Raw genomic sequence first — 20,473 nt, 5'->3', positions numbered from 1 at the left:
CGTCCTCTTGAACATGAACATAAATAAAAAGTTAGGAAATTACGACGAGTTAGTTCGTTACATGTTGTCCTCTGCGTCGTCTTTGTCCAAATGTTTTGCCTTTAGTTGTGTGATAAAACAGCGGAATCCGGAAGCGCGTCATCAGCTGACCCGGAAGTAGTTAGACGTCCACACACACAGGCTGGAGCTCAATATGTAGTTCATGTGCTTTAAGTTTGATATCATTTTTTTTTTTTTTCACTGACTCATTTTCATGTCGTCATTAGCTGACAGTTTATGATAAAAAAACCCCAAAACAAATGGCCGACATCATACATCCGGAAAGTGAAGGAGATCTTCAGGCTCAAGTAAGCTAACTTATGCTAGCTCTGGCAACCTGTCTGATAAAGTTCAGACAGCCTGGAAAGTTGTGTGTTGCGTTTAACAGCTACAGTTTAACAGTGAATGTTGTTGTTGTAGTATATGAATGTTGTCTGCAGAGAGCGTGTGACACACAAACAGAAGGTCCTGAAGTCCAACAGCAGACAGTTTACAATGGTTTAATATTTAGCACTGAGAGCTAATCCTGGCAGGCTAACAGATCTGGCACAAACAGACATGTTTCTCGGTTTCTATCTGGAAAAACACAATGGAGCTTTAATTAAATTGCTCGAGCAACTGGGCATAGACCATAACATAAAGATGAACACACACACACACACACACACACACACACACACACACACACACACACACACACACACACACACACACACACACACTGGAGGTTGCTCCCAGGGTGTCTCTGGATTCATTAACACATATCTATGTGATGTTTGCAGCTCAGCAGGTGTTGAGCACACAGAGGCCACACATTAACACAGTGCAGCCAAAAACAGCGTGAAGAAATACAAAAGATGGACACAAATTAACACCATCACAAACACTCATTATGAAACTTATTTTGGGGTGCTAAAACACAGCTGCTTTTAACCTTGTGTCTTTGTTGTAGTTTAGCCCCAATTAGTACCTGTTATCTATCACCATTATATTCAGGTCACAGTGCAACATCCAGCTTTCCAAGAAATAAACACCTGGTGATCTTTGAAAAACCCAGAAGACACACACGGATAACATATCCCGTCCGCTGTATGAATGAAAAACATTATTTAAAGTTTCATGAGTTATGGTTACATTTCCTATCCAGGTAGCCCAAAGTGTCCGATCTCTTTTCTGGTTTTGAATGACACAAGTAGTATTAACATGCTTTTACGCAAGAAACAAAGTACAAGGTACATTTATTTATCATTTTACAACACTAGGGTTGTAAAACGAAACTAGGTTTGGGTCCTTTTATGCTTTATCACAGAAAAAACAAAGCAATCTGTTTGACGAAACGGAGTGTTGAGGATGATTTGAGGAGTCTCACGGCCTGGGGAATGAAGCTGCTCTGTAGTCTGGTGGTACTGCAGCAGATACTTCTGTATGTTTTGCCAGACAGCAGCAGGGTGAGCAGACTTTGGTTGGGTGGGTGTTGTCTTTTTGGATCCTTTGGGCTCTGTTCAGACATCTCACTCCAGCTACCATTATTGTTTGGATAAGGGAACAGTGGCACAACTTCGTACAACATGTCAAGAGTGTATCTATGTCCCCAGGGTCCTATGTTCCCCAGTTCAACATGTTGTTGACTCACATTAACCTTTCTTTTGTGTTTGTGTCATAACCCAAACCCTCAACCTAGAGCTGAGTTCCCTGGGAGGGAACACTTATGTAGGATTAGGGAACAGAGGACCCGGGGGATGTAGGACAAAGACTGGGAACTGAAGCTCACTAATTAACGGGGGGCGGCAATAGCTCAGTCCGTAGGGACATGGCTTGGGGACTCGAAGGTGGCCGGTTCAAGTCCCACTCTGCATTGCCGAGGTGCCCTTGAGCAAGGCACAGACCCCCTACACTGCTCGTTGGGCGCCGTGCATGTGGCAGCCCCCTCACTCATCTCCCTTCACTCATCTCCTACACACATTATGTGTGTGTCTGTGTGTTCAATTACAATAGTACAATTAAACACACTCAACATGCCAGACTCCAGGAAGATGCTGCTCCCAGCCAAGATATAGTCCCAACACAAAGCCTCCCATAAGACATTTTCATAGTCTGGTTTTTGCACGGATTTAAACCACCCGGATATTATGTGTTAATTAATGAGCTGTGTGCTGGTAGGTTTTGGCTCCTTTTGTACCGAAACCAGCCTAATTGTTTCCTCCTTTTTCAAGTCTTTATTCTAAGCTATTTGGCTGCTGGCTAAAAAACAAATCATATTTCACAAAAATGTTGAACTATTGCTTTAGATGAGTGGGTTTTTCTTTGTTGTTTTGTTTTTGGAAAATAAAATGTCTAATTCAGTTATTTGAATGACATGGCAATACATAAAAGGCACAAACTGAGGCTATTTGTAGTTCTGTACTGATTGTTTTTGATGTGCAGTTGGATAAAGGGACAGAGTTTGAAGCCTGCCTTTGTTCCAAATGCTGAAATGACTTGATGAATTTATAATTAATGGCAACAGACTGCCCAGTATTGATGTTTTGTTATTGTTCCTTCTGATTTAGATTGAAGAGGTCGAGGCACTGTCGTCCATCTATGGGGATGAGTGGTGTGTTATAGATGAAGCATCCAGAATATTTTGCATCAAAGTATCCAACGACTTGGAGGAGCCAAAACTGACAGCATGTTTGCAGGTAGAGAAAAAAAGGACATCTTGCAAGTGTCATGCACTGCAGTTTGCCTGTAATGCAGTTTTTTGATTTTTTCTCATTGATCAGATAATTCTCCCACCTGACTATCCGAGCGCATCGCCCCCCATCTACCAGATCAAGTAAGTCTATTTGCCTTTCAAATTTAATCTTGTACTGATGTGCTGATTTGATAGAACAACATCCCACTCAAAAACCTACTCCTCGTCCTACTCAATAACCCTCTATTTGTTTTCGGCTTTTGTAGTGCAGCGTGGTTGCGAGGCCCCGAGAGGGCCAAATTGGCAAACAGCCTGGAAGACCTCTATGTGTGAGTGCTTCTCGTAATTTCTGACTTCACAAAGAGGTACCGTCGAGTGATATTAGCCACAACAAAAGCTTTTCATGGTTGTTTCCTCGCTGCAATTTCTTTGTAGTCTGTGTCTCTTGGAGAATCGACCCTCATATGGAAATATTTAAATTTCAACAGGGAGCATGTGGGAGAGAGCATCCTTTACCTGTGGGTGGAACAAATTCGAGAGTTCCTCGTGGAGAAATCCCAGAGCTCAGAAACAGGTGAGGTGTGAAAAATGTAATTCATGCTTGTGAGGCACACTTACTTAAGCAATTTGTAGTGACTAAATTTCACTTGATAGATTTTCAAAGCCCAGAAACAGCCGAACAGGCTTATTTTATTGCACTCATTCATGCACTAATCCCAGTTCCCTTTAGCTACTGTTGCTATGTCGTAATTATTATGTAAGAAAAATTGTAATTCAAACATAAACTGGATGGTGGTGGCAGAAGTTCTCAGATTTTTTACTTGAGTTTGTTTAGGATTTTAAAGCCCCTGCTGCTGCGGCACAGAGTGGTGTTCACTGTTCATTCAAAATGTATTAATATAGAGCGTGTCCAAATTGCACCAAATTTTGACACTGCACTTTCTTAGTTCCTCAGCAAGAAAACTGCCAAGTGGGAAGCAGATCAGATGAAGGGTTTCTGACATACGCGAATAACAGACAGACAGACATTACATGCTTTATAGTTAGACGAATGAACTTAAGGTTGAGAAATATTGAGTTTGGCAAACTTAACACCATCTTGATAAAGTTTGGTTGGGGTTGCTGGAGTGTAAAGTTTTACCAAACCGTATAAAACGAGGACAGTTCCACTCCTTATTCTCGCTATTCTGTTTTTTTTGCAACATAACCTAGTTAGCCAGGAATGCTAACAATTGCAACTTGCGTTAGAGTAGATAAACACACTATATAATCCATTCGATTCAATTTTGCTATTGTTTTTTTTTAAATACAAATTCTGTAAACGCCAAGCATAACTCTTAACAGAGCACCACACACATGGCTTCAACAAGAACGAATCAAATCCTGCATGATTCTTCTGCTAAGATGCTCCTCCATGAGTTATACAACTACCTGATGTGGTCTGAAGTTGTAATAAGATGAGCACAATGGCCTGTAGGGGCATTGAAAAATCCATCTGTGTCTGACTTTGAGTGACTGCATTGAATTAAGATCGATATCTATTTAATGCCTTCTGTTACCTTGGCAGACTCTTTTCAAGTGTAAAACGAGACAAAGATACCCAAATTAAAAGGTATTCTACAGGTGTCGCCGCGCAGCAGATTTTCTCTGGGAGTCTGGGCTGTCTCTGTGATATAGAGCACAGCGGGATCCATTATCCAGGCAGTCGGTTTCTTTTGAGCAACAAGGCTGAGAAATATTAACTGCCCTCTCCATTGTTGTGCGGCTTACATTATCCTCCCTCTGCGATTCATGTGGTAATAAGTATAACTGGTCTCAGCTCTTAAGTCCAGAGGAGCGGGATTGACGACTTATTCCCATTCAAATGACGGGGGAGCGAGGATGAAAGGGGGGGGGGGGGGGGGATTGATAAGGATGAAGATGCAGTTTTTCACAAAAAAAAGGAAATGAAAAGGGAGTAAACATTAAAGAGAGGACATGAAAAGTAAAGATCAGATAATGGGTCTGATATTGGAGTTTGGTTGAATGAGACCAGCCGGAAAGCAGAGGATGAAAAACAAATGTTTAACCCGCCTAAATATGAAGTCCCATTTACTTTTTTATCAATTTTGGCAGTGTGTGTATGCGCGTGCCTGTGTGTGTGTGTATGTACGCACAGAATAAACACTATAGGCTTCACATTGCCAAAGCAAGCTTGTTAGTAGAAAACTTTGGGGTAAGCGTGGTGGGATTTTTATGGATACGTGCTTCTGTGTGAGAACTGCTGATAAAACTATTTAAGTGGAAACAGACCAAAACCCCCCGAGCCCCTAGAGTTTCCAAGTGGTATTATTGTCGGTGTCACTATCAGACAACTACTGAGGACAAACCTTCAGTTTATTCATTCATTTGGTCTATAATGGAGATGTGAGAGCAGATGGAAATGGTGCCAGGCTGCCGTTCTGAGTGAACTGCCAGTCAGCCTTCATTTTCCTGGGAGATTTCAGCTGGGCGATGTAGCCTAAAACAATATTTTTAGGTTATATCCTGATACACAATATATATCTTGATAAATTTGAAATGTCCTCAGATACACTTAATAAATAAAATAAATGAATAAATAAAAAGACTTAAAGGTCCAGTGTGTAGGATTTAGGGACATGAGTCCGCCATGTTGCGCCGCCTTGTTTTTACAGTGGCCCAGAACGGACAAAACCAAACACTGACTGCAGAGAGGGCCTCTCGTTTTTCATGTTTATAGCAGCAATTGTAGGAAAGGGTTGCAGTCTGCAGCCTCACTGCTAGATGCCGCTAAATCCCACACACTGGACCTTTAAAGCAAGAAAATCAGCCTGAAACAATAAAAGTAAGGGAGGCATGTCTGCATCTCCAGTGGATGATATGTTGTTGAGTGTTGTCCAAAAGCTATTTTTAAGCATATCAATGAGTCACACTGTGACTCCAGAGTAACAAACATGTATTTATCCACATCTGAAAATAGTCCCGAACAAATCAACTGCTCTTCATTTCCCCTGTTTGAGCAGTGTTAGCCAGAAATGATATATTATTTCTGACTCATCTTTGAAAGATGTATAACCCTTGGGGTTGAGACTGAGAATTTCAGTTCACCTGTTGATCTTTCGTATCTCATCCCTCTGCCTTAGTTACACTGAATAATGTGTTTCTACAACATTCACTCCCTAACATGGCCGGTTTCTGACGCTGGTACTGTTCTCCATGCTGGGTTGTTCAGAAAAACGTGGGAACTGAGCATAATGTGTCGTGATTAACCGTCTGAGAAAAACAAACACGGCAGACATCACTCAAGTGAAACCTGGCACTCTGCTCAGTGAAGTTTGTGTAATCATTGCTAAAAGCATCTTCAGTGGCCCCAAAACTACAGTACTAGTCAGGCTCTAGTGATTGGTTTTATTCAGCTGATCTATTCGCAAACAATCACCAAATGAAGATATTTTCAACTCAAACATTGTGACCCATGAGTGCACACAATCGTGATCAATTATACTCTGCGATGACGCGCTTTTATCGTTGCCAACAATCCAAGATGTCCAATGTTTATCCAGTAATGCTGATTTAACAGCAAAAGCTGTTTTCTCTGAGCTTCGATTTGGAAAGAGTGCGGAAAGTGCAAACTCTCAGGTGAATTAACTGTCAGGGATTTTGGACATTCTGTTCTGTAATTCTACAAGTGGAAGTTGGCAACCCTCACACGCGTTGAGCAGCAGTCGTTGTGCGTGGATGGGACCCGGAGAAGAGGCACAGAAAGCTCTAGGGTCGCTGCCAGCTGCAGGAACAGTCAGTGCCAGCCGAGTGTGACCTGCCCCTATGTCCTCTCGTGCTTCATTCACTCGCACTCAGACATCAGAGTTTCACTCGACAACTTGTCGTGTATGATCTTTTGTATGAGATTGTCCAAGCCTGGAATGGGAGCTGGGTTGGAAAGAAAGTTTTTTGTGGTGGCCACCCCATGCCACCCTTGTAGATCCACCCCTGGTGTTATGGATTATTTATAGTCTGCGTTGGTATAATAGGTCATTAAATCCATGTTCGTGTCAATTTAAAGGTCACGCCATGGTAATTTAGTGATAAGATGCTCAGTATGTGTAATTTTGATGACAAGCTGCCTGGCTTGCAGACAACTCACTGACGAACCTTTAGAGGAAGCAACATCTTTAGACTTAACATTTCTCACATGTCCTGTTTCAGTGGATCAGCCAGAAAAGGTGAACATGACGGCTGAGGAGGACGTGGACGATGATGAGGACATACCGGACTTCAGGACTTTCAAACTGAGCACAGAAAATGCACATCTTTTCATTGATCAAGGAAACGGTACCGCTCATTACAGTTTGATATAGATGGTCAAAACTAAACAAGGCTCATACTGAGGTACGATGTGTCACATTTTGTCCCGTAGATGAAGAGTCACCTCCTATAAAACATGGAACTACCATCACAGACCGACGCAGCACCTTCCAGCCTCACTTAGCACCTGTGGTGACTCCCAGACAGGTAAGGGACATGAATGACATGTTAGTATTTTACATCTACAAACAATACAGCAGAAGAAACTCCTATTTATGATTTTTTTTTTATTGAAATATGAAAAGATACCTTTTTTTCCCCCTCTCACTATGAAGACAAGCAGCTCATGACAGCTCATACAAGCTATTTCAGAAACTAAAATATCGTCTTGTTCCTGCTTGCTAATCATACTCTGTGGCTCTGAGGTAACATACTGATCCGTCTTAAAAGCTTCCACCTGCTGTGAAGTGTTATTTAGACAAAAATATTTACAGACGCAGCTGTCCTCCAGAGAGCAGACGAACTGACACCTGCACACCATTTACATATTTTCTTGTAACAGTCTGTAAATGTTTAGTTCAGCCAGAGAGAGAAATGAGTAAAAGACTCAGAAGAAATCTGAGTCTTGAGTTTTTATCCAGTGTAGCTTTATGTACAGTGTGTGTTAATGCAGAAACTGTATGGAGCCCAAAATGTTTGATATTGAATGATTAAATAAGACATTGTGACATGAATAAAATAAAAATTCTGTAAAATAATTTCAGGAATTATCAAAACAAATTATTATTTCATCATTCTTATTTTCAGTTGTATTGGTGTTAATACTTATTTATATATATATCAATCTTTATAACATCTTTATTGATAATGATACATTTTATTATATAACCCTAACCCTGTCCCATCTTCCCATCGTGTGTTTCCGGCTTTAGGCTCCTGTTTTGTCATCTTCCTTTTGATTTTCAGCTGTTTGTTATCAAAGCTCGCTTTTCGTTAAGTTACTTTTGGTCCCCTTTGTGTGACGTTACATCGAATTGCTGCTACTGTAGCTAACAGGAGCTAGCAGGCTAAATCTGGTAGCAGTTGTTGAGATTGGTAGCTTAAGAATGCAAAATTATTAAATTAACTGTATGTGGCCTTTTTTATTTTTCTTTTACATTACAGGTTTTGAAAGACCTGGTTGCTGGAGATAGTGAATACAAGTAAAAAGTGGCAGTCCTGATGTGTTCACACAGTCTGCTATACTGTGAGACTGTTTCTGTCCACACAAAAGAATGATTTCTCTCAAATTTTGCTCACAAATTTGTTAAAATCTGCTTGAGTGAGCACTCCACCTGACAGTTGTAGCGTATCAAGATGGGAGTTGGTCCCAATGAAATGCCTCTCTAAAATGTGCAGCTTTATCACACAACACAATGTCACAGATGTCATGCTGACTGCAGGAATGTCCACAAGAGCTGTTGTTTGTGAACTGAATGTTCATTTCACTCCCATAAGCTGTGTCCATTGTCAAGAATTTGGCAGTACATCCACCCGGCCTCAGAATCGCAGGCCATGTGTAATCAAGTCAGTCAAAGACTTCCACATTCAGCTGATCAGCTCAGATCAGGCACCTGGACACAACTTGGGCGGACAAAGGCTCACCTTCGATGGTGTCTGGCACCTTAGAGAAGTATTTTCTTAACTGATGAAGCCTGGTTTTCAAAGTGCCAGACAGATGGGAGATCTCGTGTTTGGTGTCATGTGGGCGAGCAGACACAATATACTTCCTGCAATATCTAGCAACTTCATACGGACATTAAAGCGGACCAACACTTCACAGGTTACAATCAATAACCTGATCAACTCCATGAGACCAAGATGTGTCGCTCTGCATGAGGCAAATGGTGGTCGGACTCAACCCGAAAATAAAGCATATCTGTAGCCGAGTGAAATCCACAGTTCATGTTCATCTCTGAAGATAAAAGTGCACATTCCTCTGCTTAATCAGCATCTTGTTATGCTACACCTGTCAGGTGGATGAATTTTCCTGGCACAGGTGAAGTGCTCGTTAACAGAGATCGTCACAAAATAAGCCTTCGGTGTGCACATAAACGATCAGAGCGCTTCTATTGAATCTTCTGGAAAATGGAAGCACAAGAGTTGCATTTTGATTTTTGTTCAGGGCAATTTAATGCAGCTACATTATACAGTACACATGATAATATAATTCAGAATAATTAGCTCGTTATACATTAGACGGCAAAGGGCAATGAATCTTCGTTGTGACTCTCGGTTTTGCATGAAGAAATAATGTCGAAGCACACATTTTAAACCCAGAAAACTCTTCTGTTATGATATCATAATGTTATAAACACATAATAAAGCTGATATACCAACACAGTGATATGACCAGCTGGTCCCTGCACAGCCCTGTGCAGGAGAACAGATCTAATTAGCACTGCTCTGTGAATAGAGGATGTTTGTCAGGCTGCTGTTGAAGAGAGTCTCATTTTCTGTCAGTGCTGTCAGTCCTTCATGCAGTAAGTTAAATCATGAAAGTGCTCAGATATTTTCTTAAATGTCAGCTATTAAAATAAATAAATAAACAAAAACAAAATGTGTCATGAATATTCACGTTCAGGGCTGTTGCTCACTAAGTAGACATGCCTGAAATCTTCCAGCAAAGGCTCGCTTTGAATAAAAATGATCATTGTGATGACTTCAGTTTATTGGAAATGACTTGGAAAACTTGTGAAAGGAAACGTATTATGCATGTTTCCTGTCCTTCAGTGTTTCATTTATGTTCTTGAGCATGTAAAAGATCTCAAAAGTTAAAAAGGTCAAAGTTCACACCATCAGAAGCTCCTCTCTCCCACAGAAAACACTGCTCCTGAAACGCCTCGTCAGTAGTCCCGCCTTTAAATTTGTGATTCTGTGACATCACGCTACATCAGTATGTTACACATTTGCGTAATTTATGCCTAGCGGCTAGTTTGGCACATAAGAGGTAATTAAACACAGTTGCTCTGTTGTTGTTAGCAGTATTGGCTCAGGCGTGTGTGAGCTGACCAATCAGAGCAGACTGGGTATCCAGGAGGGCGGGCCTTAAAGAGACAGGAGCTAAAACAGAGTGTTTCAGACAGAGGGGGAATACAGAGCTGCAGCACTGGACAGTATGAGCATTAAAGCATGTAAACCTGTTCTAGTAGTGACCAAAAACAAAACTATGAACCTGAAAATGAGCACAGAACATGTGAAAACCATATGAAATACAGTTGCTTTAATGATGACAAAATCTGAGGAAGACTGAGCTCAGGAAATGGAAACACGTTTAGCTGCCAAAGACACTGAGACATTTGGAAAGAGACTCAATCATTCAATCCTATTTTTATTTTATGTGACTTTTCTTCACAAACAGTTGACTAATGCTGTTTTGTGCATTTGTCAGCAGCGTCAGGCAGCTGTCATGCACATATACAGCATTATTTTCAGACTGATATGGTTTAGAAATGGACTGTCTTTTCACACTCATCCAGCGTGATGACAGTGTTTTCTTTGTGCTTTTCATTCGTAATCGAGGTGTAAATGTAACAGCATGTGACAGTGAAGTGAGGAATATGTCACAATGTGTATTGTTCCACCTGTTTGTGTGTTGCAGGTAAAAATGGTCCTGGAGACGCTGTATGAAAACAAGAAGATTGCTAGTGCCACTCATAATATTTATGCATACAGGTCAGTAATATCATACATAATCTCACATCTATCGTGAATTTATGATGCAAACCATGGTAACTACAGTACCTGAGGTTAGTGTTACAGTGAGTCTCATTAGTGGAGAAGATCATTAAGTGAAGACTCAAGGCCTGCCTTTCTAAAGGGCACATTACTGCATTAAAGGTCAAAAAAGCACCAGAGAAAATAACGGCTTCTTGATAGTATTGTGTATTTTGTGAATAGACGTGTTGATATGCTTGCCTATATGCCTGCATGTGCAGCCTTTTTTTCCAGCGTGGTCTAATGAGGTCGATGTCGAGCTGCTGATGCACAGCCTGGGTGGTCATTACCGCTGACATTTAGAGTGCTTGAAAAAACTTCTCCCGCTGAAGAGGCTGCTGGTGTCACAGCGTCATTCTCTGACCAAAATGTCTTAATGCTCTCCCACCTCATGCCAAGCTGTTGCCATTTTTTTTCTGTCCTAGGATTTACTGCGAGGACAAGCACAGCTTCCTGCAGGACTGCGAGGATGACGGCGAGACAGCCGCAGGGGGGAGATTGCTCCATTTACTGCAGGTTATTATTTCATTAGGAAAACTGACCTCGACCTGACTTACTACCCTTTCAGCTGCGTGTTAAACGTTTGTCAAAAAGGAAAACACGCCAACTGAGCTGATGACTGGGTCAGCACACGAAAAAGCTCTGGCCTAGAATTGATATTGCAAATGCAGTACTGTCGCTGGTTGCATCCGACTCTCTCTTGGCTTCTGCGCGTCTTTTTCGTAGCCGCCTTGTTCATTTTCACAGCCCGGACAATTTGGCATCTGCTGTTGCTTTTAAACCTGGATTGTTATGAGAACGGAGCTTTCCGAAGACTCTGGCATTATACTAAAACCTATTGTTTTCTGTTAATCCCTCATCTATCGTCAGCTTTTGAAGACGTGTTCCCCATAAAACAAACAGATGGTATATGTACAATATGTAATATTAATGATCACATTCGTGTTTGAAAACTACAAACAGTTTAAAAAACATTCATGCCAGTTGGTCATTTCACAGCATAAATGTAACATTGTTCCAGATATTTACTGGTCTTTAATGCACCATCTGTCTGCAAGTCTGTGAGATGACAAAATGTGCTGAACAAAAAAAAAAAAGCTGTGTCTTTAATCAATACTACAGACTAATTCTAAGCAGGTTTTGATTTTGTATGTAGTGTGTTCATACTGGAAGAGTGACAGTAAATTTAAATTACTTGTGAACGGTGATGAGCAACAAAACCAAAATTAATTTAAAACCCACACGGTAGCTCCTTTAGGCTTTTTGTCGAGGGAAACCGAGTGATGCAAACTTCTGAGTTTGCCGACAGAAACACTTTATCCCTGAAGCCCTCTGTGAATTTTCTGACTAAATAGTTAAAGGTCCAGCGTGTAGGATTGAGGGAGATCCTGTGGCAGGAATTGAATAAAATATTCATAATTATGTTTTCATTAAAAGGCTGTGTTTTCATAACTTTAGATTGAGCCTGTTATTTCTACAGAGGGACGGGGTCCTCTTATGGTCGGTCATGATGCATTGGCATGTTTCTACAGAAGCCCAGAGCAGACAAACCAAACACTGGCTTTAGAGAGGGCCTTTTTTTGTGTGTTTTGTTGCCTATAAATCCCACACACTGGACCTTTAACTGTGTCAGCCCCATGAGGAAGCGTGAGAAAGTGTTCCTTTAGACGTGACCTGGGTTTGTATCAATGCGCCACATCATTAAATCATGACAACACCACTAGGAATCGAAGCAGTACGCTCAAGCTTTCAGTCCACCATCGTGAAGTAAAAATCCTGCTATTAAAATGCTGAAATTGCTCGTCCTGAAGGCAGAGCCAAACATTAATTGAGGTAAGTGAACTTCGAGAGAAAATCTATCTCCACAGGGATTGAAACTTTACGGTTTTACATGACGAAATGACTTCACTAGTGTGACCCACACCACTCGTATTTACCTAATGTGTAAATTTCCACTCCTTGGCTCTCCAGAGAAGTAGTTTACGATAGTGATTTCACACGATTATTAATCCTCTCGTTTCACATATCAAATAGGCGCTTGTCACTGGCTTGTGCTGTCAGATGGCAATGATGATTCACACCCACACCCACATCACACTGAAATGTCCAATTGTCCACACACTTTGTTTCCCCAGTCATACTGACAGTGAAAGGTTTGTGACAAAAGCAAAAGTTTGCTGTGATCAGGGCTCACCGCTGACCTGCAGTAGTTCTGTCGTACTCATTCTGAGTAGGTGGCGGATCGTTTTAGAGCTCCACCAGATGAGATCCATGACTCATGTCAAAGTTCATCCTCATTCACAAGCTGACAGCAGGCGTCTGTGCCAGTGTGACCCCGTTAGAGAGATGAATCGGTGTGAAATAGGGCATCGGACTGGTGTGTATGTCAGAGACTGTGATCTGCTGTGTAGAAATCCACAGTAATTAAGCTGTTTACGGCTGATAAAGTGTTTCCTCCTAAACAGCCGACCACTTCAGGAACACAGCACCCTGCACAGACAGTCTCGGCTCTAATTTACTTAAATTACTTTCTGGATAAATAAAAAAAAGCAACACTCTTACTCAATAACTTACTCTATTAAATATTTTTATATTACCAGGGGGTCAGATGACTTTGTGTAACACATAATTATCATCTGACTCTGCATTTCCCCTCAAGCTCAAGTGATCTTTACAGTGTCTTTTAGTTCATTGTTTTGGTTTTGCTTTACTGTTGTGGTTCAGTCTCACGGCTCTCATCAGCATCATTTACAGACACAAGCTCTAAAAACCTGATAAACGCTTCCTGATAAATGGACAGACACCATCAGAGGCAGAGCCCTGTTCAGTCCTATCACAGCTGCTCAGTGGCACATCAAGCCAAAAAGTTCAACTTCTAGGCTATAAAATACCCCCAAGTCTTCCACATTGTGCGGCCAATAATGCCCGCACTAGAGACCTGCGCTGGCCGAACTTCCAGTTTAGCCCCCAGCTAACTTGAATGGGGATCAAATGATTTAATGGTGCAGCTCCTCTAATTGTGATGTGAAATTAGTTATTGTGTGAGGGTTGTGATGCTCAAATACACAGCCCCTTCTTTCACAATGTAAGCTTACAAGAACAAATCTTTTTGGGCTCCTGTGCACCACCTAACGTTGTAATTACATAGTTGGCCACTATGTAAAATTGGCTCCAAAGCCTGCCGCTAGCTGGTGAACATAGTTAAGATTTGACAGGCGGCCAGAAACATAAGTCCAAATGAATGCTAATGTTGCTTTCACTTCACTGGATGCTTAAAAAAGGCAAGCGCTTGCTAACACGTAATCACACAGAGGCTCGTCGCTGCACCATTGGAAAAACAAAGGTTTCGCTACGCGTTTTGTTGCGAGGTGTCTTGGCGTGATTGGGACAGACCAGAAGACTGGGAATGTTGTGAAATGATCCAAAAACATAAGAGTATGGAAGGAGCATCCCCGAAAAGGCTGAGTTCACAAGCAAGGATGGGGCAAGAGGTTCACCACTTTGGGAAACACGATTGTTTTACGCAGGCTCCCAAATTTTTGGGAATCAGGGTTGTACTATTTCAGTCAGAACATTTGTTAAAGCAGTTATATGTGAACTCAGCAACTTCCCTTCATTTTTGCTGTACTTAACCTAAATATGGCTGAACGACCTACATCAGAGCCTCTTCAAAGACGTACTATCTGTTCACTGACCTACTGTAAATGGACCGATAGCATCGGATCCACTGTCCCTCCGCTCCTCCTTCTGAGCAGCACGCTGATTAATCTTCTTCTTGTCACACTCTCAGCGTACCGAGCAATTTACATGAAGAGCTTTCCCCTTAATCTATTCTTCTCTAATCTCATTCCTCTCCACGAGCCTTTCTTCCTGTTTCCTCATTTAGATTTGTGCTCTCTGTCAGTGAATGGGGAAGTGTGAGGTGATGAATAAAGAAAAGGATCTGATTAATAGTGTCGGCAGCCAGATGTGGATGAGTCCCGTCCAATGACAGCACTTTTTGTGTGTGGAGCCAAATTCTCCGATCTGCGTTAAAGGAATAGTCCAGCATTGTGGGGAATCGGCTTATTTGCTTTTTGTTGGGAGTTTGAGGAGAAGACTGTCAATTTTTTCGGTGTGCTCAGTAGAGAAAAGCAGTTTAGCCCGCTTCTATTAACAAATGTTAGATATATCCAGTTGTTTTAGATTTACACTTTTTTTCCTTCCACTTTATTTCTTATTAGCTAACAAACTAGTTACTAGACTAGACTGACTTTGGTTTGGTTTTGATGAGAGGGTTTCTGAGATGTTGCAAACAGTCACTGTTGTTGGAGGAAAAATTACTTTCAGGGTAACTTTTTCACATCGAACTGTGTTTACAGGTGTTGGGGAGTACTTCTTCAAATGTAAAAAAAAAAAGGCTTCATAGGCTCCACAAGAAGCTGCATGTAACCTGATAAATTCCTCCAGTGATGTCACTCAGTGGATAAATTGCATTGTGCGATCCTGAAGTGTCAGACCATTAGATGTAGACTGACAGCTGAGCCAGATGCACCTCATGAAGACTCATCCACCACATCACATCTGGTGTGAAATATTTGGCTGCTTTGAAAATGGATGCCACTAGTATATCCTTTCACATTCACACTCATTTCACAGCTAACAAGTGCTTGTCTCTCACCACAGATTCTGGACGTGCGTAATGTCATGGTGGTCGTGTCTCGGTGGTACGGAGGTATTTTGTTGGGTCCAGACCGCTTCAAGCACATCAACAACTGTGCCAGAAACATCCTGGTGGAGGAGGGATACACTGCCTCCATGGTGAGACACTCTCTGGGTCTCTTACAAATCACTCTGTCATCTCCCACTGACACATCATCAGTCAAACGTGACTTAGCTGTCTGTTTTCAGATGCAGGGAAACACCTGGTGTCTTGTAGTTTTAATTCACTTTCACCCTCATGTTCCTCTGATAACCTGAAAACAAAAGATCGGATTATTTTATTTTTTATTTGACAACCAAATTCCCAAAAAGTCAGAGGAGTTCTTCCAACACTGTCAGACGGTATATAGTTACAGGTTATAGTGAGCCATAGATTTATTATAATATTTTCGAGTATCTGTCAGACTCGCTTTGTGTTTCCACAGTAACCACTTCAGTAGCTGTCACATTAGGGATATTGATTCATTTGAAGTGTCTGGTTGCCACATTTTCCGAAGATCAAACACTCTCTGCTCGCTTTCAGCAGCCTGAAGTTAGGTCCAGTCTGCTTTGAAGCTCTCTTTGTGTCCTGCGAAGTTATTCCATTGATAAGACGATTGACCTCTGAGCTGCTGCCACACGTACAGTGCTGTAGATTAAAGCTACAGCAAACCAACTCTTAAAAGTGTCCTACTTCAAAACCCCATGAGCTGTATGTAAAAAAAAAAGAAAAAAAGAAAAATCAGCACTTGATTTCATTCCCATCCTGACAGCAAAGAGTCCGTTCCCTTTGGATGTGAAGTCTGGACTCTGTGAAATCCAATCAGAAGCCACCATCTGTGGATTGAGGGAGTTAAAGACTCTTGTTCAGCTCGTGATGCGCGATCACTTTTTCTGTATTTAAATCTTAAACATGAATAAAATATTAATATGGAATATTTTACCCTACAAACAAACACAATCGTCAACGTGTGGGCTTAACTTGTACGAGCTGATGCTGCTGCCTTTTGTAGTTTTTCATTAACAATCATAATTATCTTTTTTTCAGTCAGAGACTTGAGATGTCAATCACGTCCGTCCTCATAGTCACCAGCTGTCAGTATTCTCTCTCTGCGCAGAGGGTTTGTTTTTATCTCCTTTACTCCACAGTAAAGTCCACAGTGGGTTAGTTGCACACAAGAGGATGCCATGATTTTGTTTCAGCAACATAAGAAAACATTGGATTTACAGGATAAAAGCTGCAGGGCGGAAAAATGTAAATGTAAACACAGCTATAGTGGTTAGAGGTTGGAGCTTTAACCCTTACGCCACCAAGGAACCCCAATTCATCCTATAGTTGTTGAGATTTTTCAGTGAAAGTGGTGGGTCGATCCACAGACTGATGGACAATGCCATCCTTCAAGTAATGCTGTTAAGTTGGCTGATAAAAATGATGAGGCACAAGCGATTTAAGTGTCTAAGGACGCATATAGAGGGAAACTAAATAGGACCCAGAATTGACCCTTGAGGTACGCCGATGAAAACCAAGAACTTTTGATCCTCCAAGTAAGAGAGGAAACACTTCAGGCCATTTTCTGAAATGTTTTATTTATTAAATACAGTAACAGGGTTTCTTTCTGTCAGCTAAAATTCCAGGAAACTTCGGGAAGTTGTGGTAATTGGCGGTTCAAATGTTGGGGACTGGCTGGTTTACAGCTCCATCACAAACACTTCGTTTTCTTCTTTGCTTCATGCATAATCATTTTTTCCACATGTATTGCTCTGCTCTATGAATCCAAATTATCATTATGTTTTTTTTGTTTTTTTGTCCAAGCTGTTCGACTGTTGGGTGATCTATGAGTCGGCAGCCTGGGTTGTCAGAGTGATAATTAGTGGAGAATGTTTTATAAGAGTACTTATGAATGCAATGTTTGGTTTGTTGCAATTATTGGAATACATTAAAACAGTATGGTGCGTGCCAATCAGTACATTGTAATTTGCACATTTCAGTAAGACAGGAGAACACCGCAGGAGCTCAGGCAAGAACGTCTGTCAAATATTGAGTCATGAGCTTTAAAACTGCACTCAAACATTAAAGATAGAGGAAGCTTTGGCACCGTTAAGTGGAGCACTAATGTAGGATAATCATTATTCTGTTCGTTCTCTAATCCGGTCCTCTTGTTTCACAGGATGAGACCGCCAAATCAGGAGCGAAGACCAAGAAGCCAAAAACCAAGAAAACAAAATGAGTTCCAAAAGAAAAAAAGGACTTTTATTTAAGATGTTTTCACAATATTGTGAATCGGTGGTTTTTAGCTGATTCAGGTGTGTCTTGAAACAAACACTTTCTTACAATGACAAATTATTTATTCAATATAATTACAGTATTAAAGGCGTTTGTGATGAAATTGTTATTTCAGCTGATCGCTTTAACTCTGTGATTGATATTACATCAGTTTGACCGAGAAGCCTTGAAATGAAATGTTTCCACGACAACATGTTTTCATTAAACGGATCAAAACATTTGAACGTGTTGTCTCTTAATATCTCATCAGTCCCAGAGTAGAGTTATAGATCCACATTGTTAGACAACAACACAATCATTACACACTCCAATAGACGATTGTGTCCTGGAGAATACGAATTACATATTTATTTCACTGTTCATTTGTAATTGTAATGCTCCATTCTGTCTCAATGTTAATGCATGAGTTCTTGTCTGTACAGGCGTTAATTCAGCTTTCAGCCAAATATCCGCTCGTGAATTAAATTCATCCACAATTCATTCAGCGTCTCCAAGAAATATGATCAGACATCAATGCCTGGAAAAAAATGTCAGTTCACTGACGCTGTCACACTCACATTTCCATTTTTCCTGATGCATTTTGACATCCACTGCTAAAATATTCCGCTTTTCACTGTTGTGTGTTTTCCTGGAGCATTTAGCTCACATTGGCTTCGCTGGGATTTTGCCTCACCTCTCCACTTTGGTGTCACTGGATCCCTGGGAAGACACGGTCTGCATATTAACCACTCCAGGGTTGGCTTTAGGTAGCAGAGGACCGCTGTCTAAAAATACCCAGGGCTCATCTGTGCACTTGTCAGTTTGGCTTTCACCATCACAACTCGACTACTATAGGTGTGTGGGGGGGAGGAATTTTATACACACAATATAGCTGAGATTCCTGAGATTTCCTCCGTGTCTTCGTACGAAAGCTGCCGGCTCATTTTAGCCATTGAGAATAATTACAGCTAATCCACTTAGCAGAGTTGTTTTTTCCCTGACAAGCGATCCTCACACCGAACCCCTCATCTCGGTCCTTAATCATGTTTTTTTAGAGGCTTGCGAAGAACACATGGAGCTAAATTCATACTCGAAGCTGAGGAGAATAATTATCCCATTTAGAGATTTCATCCACATGGTTTTTCCTGCTGTTGAGTGTTACAACACTCCATAGGAGAACTTTGTTGTTGACACAAGACTTTCATAGTTGCAGGAGTATCCAGCAATGTAAATATCCTTTAAGGCATGGATCCCCAAAGTGTTAAATATAATAAAAATATTAAGACATTATTAAATTAAAAATCGCAACGAGGATAAAATAGATTCATTTAAAGCAGCAGTAAGTGATATTTCTTATTAAAATGAGTGTTAAATAGCTCGACAGCAATCACTGTTATAGTGTTTGGTCAGTGATCCATGTCTCTCCTCCTCCTGCTCATGCAGTAAAAAGAAAAAAGTCATTTTCTGGTATCCCTGCCCACTTTATCCAATCACAGATCCAAAAAAGTTCATTTTTCCAAAGTTAGGTTTTATTCCATAAAGGTATTTCTCACCATCCTTTCCGCCTCTCAGCCAATCACATGTCCACTCAGTCTCTCTGAAGCTCAGATTTGGCGAGTTAGCGCCTGTTGCTAAGACCCAACGACAACATCCCACAAGTGGCCCTAACGACTCTGAAACTCAAGAGTTCACACGTGTCCTAAACGACCCTGTAAGGACACTCCCACACAGAGTTTAAAAGCCTGCAGCTCCCCTCCAGTTAGTTAGAACTGAAGAAGCCAATTGGATGAGAGCAACTGAAACACGTCCAGTTGCCTACGAACTCAGGACAGCATTGTAGGTGGGTGATTAGTAATGTCTTAAGCCACCTCCTCTGTTCAAAGACTGTCGTTCCAGTTTGACGTAGATGGATTCTTTTACTCCTCTGTCAAACCATCTGTCTTCTCTGGCCAAGATGTTCACATTGTTGTCCTCACAGGAATGATTTTTCTCCTTCAGATGTAAGTGGACAGCAGAGTCTTGACCTGAGGAGTTGGCCCTCTTGTGTTGGTTGTTTTGTCTCCCCAATGTACAAATCTGTTCAGTCCTGGCTGCATTGAACCGCATAAACTACATTACTGTGTTTATGTGTGGGTGTTTTGTCCTGTGGATGGACAAGTTTCTGTTTCTCAGCACAGTCCCATAAATGTTTAATAGGAAAAACTGATGAAGTGAGGACATTTTGTATCCAAAAGTTCAAAAGTCAACTTCACCGTGACTTCATGATGTTCTGCATTAACACTTCTCTGGCCATCATTCAACACCAAAACTCAGAAGGGGAGATTGTGACCACATTTGGTAGGATACTGAGCTGGCAACCCTTATCTGAGGTTCCCACCTTGAAACTGTGGTGACTGTAGAGGTCGTCTGTGCTGCAGGGTTTTGCTTCTCTCAATGAACTTGCACATTAAGTACTTACAGTCTTAGTCCATCACAAGCTCATTGGTTTTACTGATGTTGGGCTTCGGGTGATTGTCGTCGCACCACGTGATGAAGCTCTTTATAAGTCCTCTGTACTCCTGCGTAAAAATAGACTGTGAAGTGAAGACAGCATGTTTCTAACTGCAAATCATACATGTCAATATAGTTATAACTTCTATATTGGCAATAAAATTATACAAGTTACCTTTTTATTAAATCTCCTCAAAGTCTTCACTCCATACACCGATCAGCCAAAACATTAAACCACGGACAGGTGAAGCGCAGCCAAACCCCGG

At 41.2% G+C, this 20,473-nt stretch overlaps 1 protein-coding gene across 1 annotated transcript; it reads left to right on the top strand.

The window, feature by feature from the left end:
- The first annotated feature begins 189 nt into the window (after positions 1–189).
- impact (impact RWD domain protein) lies at positions 190–17,957 on the top strand. The gene is made up of 11 exons (XM_073477030.1): positions 190–347; positions 2,589–2,717; positions 2,802–2,854; positions 2,980–3,042; positions 3,202–3,287; positions 6,920–7,045; positions 7,131–7,225; positions 10,659–10,732; positions 11,200–11,290; positions 15,440–15,574; positions 17,623–17,957. The coding sequence occupies exons 1-11, from the start codon at positions 300–302 to the stop codon at positions 17,680–17,682; spliced, it is 960 nt and encodes a 319-aa protein (XP_073333131.1). The 5' UTR covers positions 190–299; the 3' UTR covers positions 17,683–17,957.
- The last annotated feature ends 2,516 nt before the right edge of the window (positions 17,958–20,473 follow it).

The sequence above is a fragment of the Pagrus major genome, chromosome 11 (assembly GCF_040436345.1).
Source record: "Pagrus major chromosome 11, Pma_NU_1.0".
Taxonomy (NCBI): domain Eukaryota; kingdom Metazoa; phylum Chordata; class Actinopteri; order Spariformes; family Sparidae; genus Pagrus; species Pagrus major.
This window is presented reverse-complemented; position numbering and strand designations above follow the sequence as displayed.

Bases quoted from the DNA above. Each gene is read 5' to 3' on its own strand.
- impact (XM_073477030.1), top strand. From the start codon at position 300: ATGGCCGACATCATACATCCGGAAAGTGAAGGAGATCTTCAGGCTCAA. The intron at 2,855-2,979 runs GTAAGTCTATTT...CGGCTTTTGTAG, and splicing joins CCCCCCATCTACCAGATCAA to TGCAGCGTGGTTGCGAGGCC. The intron at 11,291-15,439 runs GTTATTATTTCA...CTCTCACCACAG, and splicing joins GATTGCTCCATTTACTGCAG to ATTCTGGACGTGCGTAATGT.